We start from the raw sequence: 8219 nt of genomic DNA on the forward strand, positions 1-8219 counted from the left end.
GCTGAAACAAAAAGTCTTCTTATTGCCATGCAGCAAGCCTGGATAAGAGGATATCAAACAGTGATCTTTGAGGGAGATTGTGAAGTCTTGATCAAACTGGTTAACGGTCAACTCTTGAATGTTTCTTTATCAAACCTTCTCAATGACATAAAATTTTGGTCCTCTAAATTCCATAAAATTTACTTTGAATTCAATAGGAGAGAAAGCAATAGAGTGGCACATGTTTTAGCTAAATTTGGTTGCAGTGATAATCAATATTACTCTAATACTGTCTTTGTGCCAAATTGGCTGATTCAAACTCTCTGTAATGATTTCCATTAATCAATAGACATCATTTGTGGAAAAAAAAAAAAGATAAACGCGCATAAGTTTAATTAAGCAATATGAAAAACATAATAGTTTATAAAAATGTAACAAAATCAAAAGTAGTCGTGTTATAATGTAATAATATCAAATGTAGTCGTGTTAAAATGTAGTAATATCACATTAGTGTAATATTTCTTCTACTTATTCAGACTAGAATGTTTGAACCATTAAATATAACATTTTAAATTTTTTGCAGTTGCATACTCGAATTTTACATAAATCATAATAGTAATACGAACATAAAGTATATTCTAAACAAGGAACTCTTCACCGATGGATGCAATTGCCTTCTTGACAATGATTTGATACATTCTTTGTGTTGGATGGACTGCGTCCCAAAACACATATTTGGTAGGCTCTTTGCATACTTGCATATCTTTGCATGTCGCTCCATATTCGTATGTACCTGTTCCACAACAGCCTTTCGAAGGCTCGACAAAACCTATAAATTAAAACCAAATAAGGACATAAATTAGACCGTCTCTCAAAGTTGTGAACTTTTAAAGCAAAATGATATAAACTCTCACCAAATTTTCTTGGATTTTTAATGGCTTCTTGGATGGTCGAATAAGCATCAACGTAGATGGTTTTCAAACCGATTGTAGACTGGAGAAGCTCTAGATTCTTGATGATTTTGGAGTTAAAGTAGAAAGCGACTTGGTTTAGTTGATCTACACAAGTTGTTTGGCCTCGTAGGTATTTAATTAAGGGCATACAACCCATGGGAGGAACTCCCACCACCACCAACCTCCTAGCTCCAAGCCTATGCAACATCTGTAAATTCAATAATATAATAACAAGAAAGCTCACAAGATGCTATGAATCTTCTTTCTTTCGATATATAATACTAAAATGCAATTCGTATCCTTTTTAGTATATGTGCATGTGCCTATCATAGTTTATCTATCTTGATTCGATTTACCAAATTAACCAAAACTTAATTCAACAAATTAATAAAGTACACTGTAACACTTTGAAATATATTTCATAACGATTGAAGGTGGACTAAGTTTAAATTAAAGTTTTTCTGGTTTCGCAAACTAGTTTTTCCAATGAAACATTATACATATAGTAAAACAAAAATCTCACTGGACACTTCTACTGGTATAATAATGTTTCCCAATAAATGGGACAAAGTATGACCATGACCATTGTGGTTCTGAAATCATTTTTTTTTTAACTAACAAAATTAATTGTGATCCATGAACAAGTTCCAGAGACCCGACATGAAAAAGTCAAAAATTCATATCATTGTAGGGTAGAAATTATGTATTCAAATTTAATTATCTCAACAACCAGATAGAATTCGTATAATTTTATTTGTACACTGTTCCTCTATTTTTTTGCCGTAATTTATGACTTTTTTATTTATATCTGATTAATTATGAGGACCAACAACACATACACGTACTTGTAGAATTATTCAATTCCACTACATACGCATTTATTTCAGCAGCTAATATTAATTTCAGACACAGACACGTTCTTTCATAAAAATCAATAAATCCATGCAATGGTTAAAACGTACTCGGCTTTCTTCACAAAAAGAAAAGAAACATGTATATACAGTAAACTATGTATGATATAGTTATCGTATATAAACATCATAATTAATGCATACGTAAAGTAACAAGAATTTAGTGGAGACGTAAACATACCTTAGCGTCGTAAAGCATACGACGGGAGAGAAACTCGACGTATTGTTCAACCGTGTATTGCTTTTGTCGAGTAAAATCGACTAAGTAATTTTGAAGAAAGTCATTTGATCCCATACTCATAAGAAATATCGCATTATTTATCAGTTTTGAGCTCTCTAATGGACCGACCAATTTAGTCAGATGAATCTTGTAATGCAAAAAGTAATTGGCTTGCGTTGTGAAACTCCACACGTTCTGTTCAAACCAACAAAATAGTTAAACTTAAGTATTGGTGTAAAGAGAATTCCAACTTTTGTTTTATTTAGAAGCCAAGAAAAAGAGACTTAATTATATATAGGCTTACGGATATATTAGCCGTGAGATCGTCATAGCCAGAACCAGCAGAGGCAAAACTTGCACCGCGAGTTAGATCAGCTGGGGTTAAGGTTGGATCAAGAAAAGCCGGTATGGGAGGATGACCCATGGCCTCCGCTGGGGGAAAATAAAACATATATACACTTTAGTATGTTCATAAGTAAAGCTTTAATTTCTAACAATAATATAAAGCTTACCGATGAAATCGGGAGCGAGTAATCCATCGCATAGTCTGCCAGTGGGTTTATGGTTGATGAAATTTCCACCATAAGGCGGAAAATTCCCTTTCAAATCGGTCTTAATGAAATTATTGTTTCCTGGATCGACACTAGAATCTCCAAACACAAGTATAGATGTCACATTGTGCTTCGCGGCTAGCTGCCGAAGAAGATGAACGTCCAAAGCCACCACTGAAGGTAACGGCTGTAAAGCTCCCGCCACCAAAAGAGTCACAAACGCAACAATCAACATGTTAATAGATAGAGAAGGACGTGAGACTTTTCTAATTTTTATTTAGAAAGTTTCTTTTGAGAGAATTGATGTAAATATCATATATGGTCTGTGTTAAGGATGCTGTTATATATAGAGGGAGTTTTTTTGACAGCTTGGCGTAATGTTGTTGGTTGAGACATAAAAAGTAATGTGGCCAACAGAGAAATTCAATTTGAGATCTTGGTTAATTTTATGTTATGATATCAATCATATCTTTATGATTTTCTTGTCTCTCACAGTCTCACCTATTTTTGGTATCTGATATATATAAAAGCTTTATAATATTTTACTTATATTTGTTGAAATAATACTCCAACCCCGTACTTCCCTCTTTAGATATGAATCCCATATTTTAACTAACTACGAGATATCCCGGGCTTAAAGCACGGATCACCATTTTTATAAAAATTTCTAATATAATAATAAAAATTATTGTTATTTTTTTTAAAAATGTTATTTTGTTTAAGATAATATTTATTTTTAATTGTTCTGTAAATCTATTATTCTTTTTGAATACTAATTATTTTAGAATATTATAGTATTTTATTTTTGACGTATATTACAGTTTTATATTGTTTGTTTGTTGTATTTGCATCATTATTTTGTGAAATATGAAGAAGTAATTTTAAATTATAATTGTGAACAAATAAAAATTATTAATTTATCATCTATATAAATTTAGTTTTACCAACCCGCCAATGTGGAAATTAATACACACATTTTTTATAGATTGAGTAATATATATTCGTTTTAAAAAATTCAAATCACAACATATGCAGAAAAAATTGTGCATTTTATTAATCCTAAGTATTATATAAAAATAGCAAACAATTTGTAAATAAAATAGCAAAATCTTCAAAATTTAGTTATTAAAATAATTATATTGTGTACTTGGATATAAAATCTTAGTTTTAGAAATTTTGATTGGTTTATATTTTAAAAAAATATATTTAGTAATTTTCGTCCATAATTTATTAGAGAGAAATTTTTTTTTTTATTTATCTAGATTTTTTTTATATTTGATCTGTGAGAGTTTTTTATTTTTTAATTAATTACCTTTATTTAATTAATTAACTAAACTTAATTAAGTTTTTCTAATGGCAATTGAATGTAATTTTTTACACATTTGAAGATAAGTTTCATATTTATACTTTCCAATTAATATAGTAGGATATATATATATATATATATATGAGGTCATATAATTGAGTTTTGGTTTGGCATGCAGTACAAATTGTTTTGTCACCGTATATTCAATTTGAATCGTACCTGCTCAACTAAATTTCATACTAACCTCCCAAATCATCATATGTATAACTGTATAAGTGATAAGTTGACCACCGTCTTTACAAATAGAATGAAACTAAACCACCGATCTAACAAATTTTCCGAAGAAAAACATAAAATTTATAACATATTTAAAAATAAAGCCCACAATTATTCTTTGTTTTACAGTAAGTTTTGTGGGTTATATATATATATATATGTGCCAATTCATTATTTTCAAAAAATAAAAATGTAAAAAATTCAAAACCTAACCTAAAAAGGTTTTATAGAAAAGTAAATAGATAAAATAAAATCTAATTTTATTTAAAATCTAATTATAAGATAAATTATATATATACCATAAAATTCAAAATTATAATATTGTTTACTTAATTTAATTTTTAGTTGCTATATTACAAGAAAAATATTACTTTTTATATAAGATAAAAAAAAGATTTTGAAAATTATACAATTAGTTACTGTTTCTAAAAAAATGTAAATACTTACATTTACATAAAGAAAAAGATTGTTGAAGTTAAAAAAAAAATAGAACGTCTCATATTTTTTTCACCAATCAAATAATTTATTCAAAAGAATGCTATTGTAATATATATGATAGGAGTATGTAAGATTAAAGTGAGGAGACATATAATAGGTTATTTAATGTGTTCATAAAGACAATTTGCTGGTAATTGTTAAGCCTAAAGAGTATATATTAACATTAAAATATATTTGTGTGTACAAATAAACTTTTAGTGGTAATGTAGACAGTAGATTTGTAAATGGATATACATGAGTGTATTATAGCAAAAAAAAAAACAACTATTTTCTATAACTAAAAGTTTATCTCTTTACTTTTATACATTGTTTTTACTTACGAAAAGAATTAAATATAAATTCTTTTTTAAATTTAATTTAATATTAATACTTTTGAACTCATCTACCACTATTTTCTTTAACTAAAAGTGTATCTATGTTTCTTTACTACCAAACAATAAATTAAAGGAATTTTCACGGTTAGTTGCCCAAGCCAGAGCGAAAGGGTTTACAAAAGAAACTTTAGAGATAAGAGAATACGAAGCACGGGCAAGACAATCCGCCTTCGAATTTGTTGCATGCGGGATCCAAGAGATGGAGAGTAGTGGAAAAAACTCCAGCGAGTTAAACTCATCGAGCAAGTTGAAGAAGGATGGCCAATATTCAGGGGAATACACCATAGTGAGTACTTCAGCACGTATCCGCTCCATGGCCTATAACAACGTTTCTAACTCTTAATGCAGGGGGGAGGGGCTCCGTCTTACACACTTGGCCCCCAACAACAAGGTTCGCTCCTCACCAACGCAACACCACCAGCCCAATCATGAATGCTCATTGGTGCTTTCCAATAATCATCAATTTGACAACAAGGTGAAGAAACCTGGACATTCGAGGACGGAGATGGAGCCGACATGACCGCCATAAAAGATAGCGCCTCTTCTCAGGCTAACTTATCGCCCAAAGCGTGAGCAATTATATAATACGCCTCGATCTCTAAACCTTAAAAAAAAAATATTTATGGCCTTTCAGATTGCTTATAAAAATCATGGTAATTGAAGAAGTTGATAAGGATCACCCTGTTGAGAGACATCCTTCCAGAAAACAAAATCTAAATTTGAGTACATCGACTCATAAGGAAAACCCTCTGATGAGACCGGAGTTACAGATAAATCCTAAATTTCCCACAAGTGAAGGCATTAAAAAAAAATGTGATTAATAGTCTCAACCGTAGAGTCGCACCTTTTACACCAGATATTTACATTGGACACTTCGATGTATCTATTTACTTTTATAGATAGTTTTTACTTACTAAAAATACTAATTTTATATTCTTTGTTAAATTTTATTTTATTTTAAAAACTCTAAACCCGCACATCGGGCGGGTCCTAATCTAGTATATATATATATATATATCCAATGCGGTGGAGTAATTAACACAGCCATTTTGGCCATGATGGAAAAAAAGATACATAATTAGTTAACATCTTAATCAGGTAACCATCTCTTTTATATTCACGGTTTAAATGTTCACTAATTAAACAAACTGATACATCAAATAGTTATTGATACTAGAACTATATTTTTATACAATTCTAAAGTCTAAAAGGGTGATGGTAGTTCGTGGATAATCTACTTTTGATTGACACTCTCCTCTCTAACCTAATTCTCTCCCACGTCTCTCCTCTCTAAATAAACAAACTAGCCGCCGCTAAAGGTTCTCGGCCAACATCCGGTAGCCTTATAGCCCCGACGTTGTGCCTTTTTGTGTTTAATTGCTTTTTCTTCTTGCTTATGTCCTTGTCTGGCCATGAATTGTCTTCTTTTGCTGCTTCGGTGGAGTCTCTCCCTTCTCTTGAAGATCCAGATCCAATCCGTTATGATGCTCGGTGGTGTTTAATCGAGGGGTTTCTTATTACAGGAAGGTAGATTTGATTCCATGTCTCATAATCGATCTCAATCTCACTAAGTTAAGCGTGTTTGGTATATCTCATGTTTGCTTGATGGTGCCTTTAGTTGTTGTTTGTGAGTTTAGTATAGTGGTTTGTTGGGTACCACGTCCTTTGTTTAGAGGTCTTTCTAGGTTTGTATGGTGTGGCCATGGGTTCCGTTAAGGTTCTTTGTGATATGTTAGGCTTGAATTGTTGGATATGGCTCGTGTTTTTGGTTTTGATTTTGGATCTTTGCACTACCTCTGCTTCGAGTCCTTTTGCTGGACTGTGGTTGTGAGTTTTTCTGGATTCGCTCTTGGTGTTAGTCATTTGGATGGTATTTTGTTGCTGAGTCACCTACTAGCCTCTCTTTGAGTTTCCTTGTGAAGTTTTAGAGTTAGGTTTTAGTCGAAGCAGTGGAATCGTTCTCTAGTTCTTCTCTTGCGAGGACGTCACCAGTTTTATGTTTGTAGGTGGCTGAAACTGGGTCGACGAGTGTCAATATGTAAGAACAGTTGATCTTGCGTGGCTTGTCTCCAGTCGATTTCAAGGGTTTCTTTGTCCCTAGGGTTTCTTGCTCTCATCGTCTGGCTGGTGAGGTGCTTGGGTAGTTGTATTTGTGTCTTTGTTCGCGATGGTATCTTGCTTTCCTCTCTGTCGGTTTTGCTTCTGGTTTGGCGTCGGTGTGAGGCTTAATCCGGCCTAATTGGTGCTTCCGACTCATAATGTTCTCTAGAGAAGCCAAGCGGGAATCTCTTGTGCCTTTGTACAATTATAGTGTTTAGGGTTCATTTTCTCCAAATCATTTGTACCTCTTTAGATTTCTGCTTAAGCGTTTGTTTTTAATCAGCTTCCCTCTTTTGACTAATGACTCTGGGACATTCAGTAGTCCACCAGCTCTTGTAATTTCAATTTGTATCCTTCTTTAGTTCATTAATAAAATTCAGAAGATAAAAAAAAAACATCGAATAGTTATACATCAATATAAGATCATAACCAATTCTTTATGTATTTATATTTTTTTGGATCGAGACCAAGAGGTAACGTGTCAGTCTCTAACATGTAGCCAGAGGCATCGGTGTCCAACACATTTATGGCTGATTTGTTGAATATGTAAATCACAAATCAGATCATTTGGTAGATAAGAAATAATATTAAGAAATTGACTTTTTAAAGCAAATTATGACTTTTTCATTTGCAATAAACATGTAAATGGAGTGCAATTATTTTAATAATATAACGTGCATTGTAAATTATTTGATAGTTGATACTATTGTTGGAATTAGCTTGACACACAAGCAAGTGTAAAGAGATTGGGATTTATAGTTTAGGAAGTTATGAGAAATAAAAATATTATATTTCTAGAGAAATTAGGAAAAGTGAATTAAGAGATCCTTATACATAGAGTTGTCAAGATGTGATTTCCTATTATTGAGTTTTGAGAGAAAAGATAACTTTAGGAGTTCTTATTGGAGAGGTGATTTCTAAATCCATATGGAATTGTAAATGCTAAAAATCAAAACACATGGATTTTGAAATAACATGTTTTATCCTTGGATTTGAATCCTTCTATTTTACACCTTCAAATCCATTCAAATCCATTTAAAACATAATGTGG

General features: G+C 31.7%; 1 protein-coding gene across 1 annotated transcript; it reads right to left on the reverse strand.

Annotated features, from left to right (window-relative positions):
• On the reverse strand, positions 472-2927 carry LOC104760307 (GDSL esterase/lipase At5g45950-like). Its single transcript, XM_010483213.2, has 5 exons — positions 2576-2927; positions 2368-2495; positions 2025-2258; positions 894-1140; positions 472-808 (listed from the first exon to the last, which is right to left on the reverse strand). The coding sequence occupies exons 1-5, from the start codon at positions 2847-2849 to the stop codon at positions 618-620; spliced, it is 1074 nt and encodes a 357-aa protein (XP_010481515.1). The 5' UTR covers positions 2850-2927; the 3' UTR covers positions 472-617.

The sequence above is a fragment of the Camelina sativa genome, chromosome 18 (genome assembly GCF_000633955.1).
Source record: "Camelina sativa cultivar DH55 chromosome 18, Cs, whole genome shotgun sequence".
Lineage (NCBI taxonomy): Eukaryota > Viridiplantae > Streptophyta > Magnoliopsida > Brassicales > Brassicaceae > Camelina > Camelina sativa.

Excerpts from the sequence above, each read along its gene's own strand:
- LOC104760307 (XM_010483213.2), bottom strand. The coding sequence starts at position 2,849 with ATGTTGATTGTTGCGTTTGTGACTCTTTTGGTGGCGGGAGCTTTACAG. Across the intron at positions 2,496-2,575 it reads ACTCGCTCCCGATTTCATCG|CGGAGGCCATGGGTCATCCT; the intron begins GTAAGCTTTATA and ends ATTTTCCCCCAG. Across the intron at positions 809-893 it reads TAAAAATCCAAGAAAATTTG|GTTTTGTCGAGCCTTCGAAA; the intron begins GTGAGAGTTTAT and ends TTTAATTTATAG.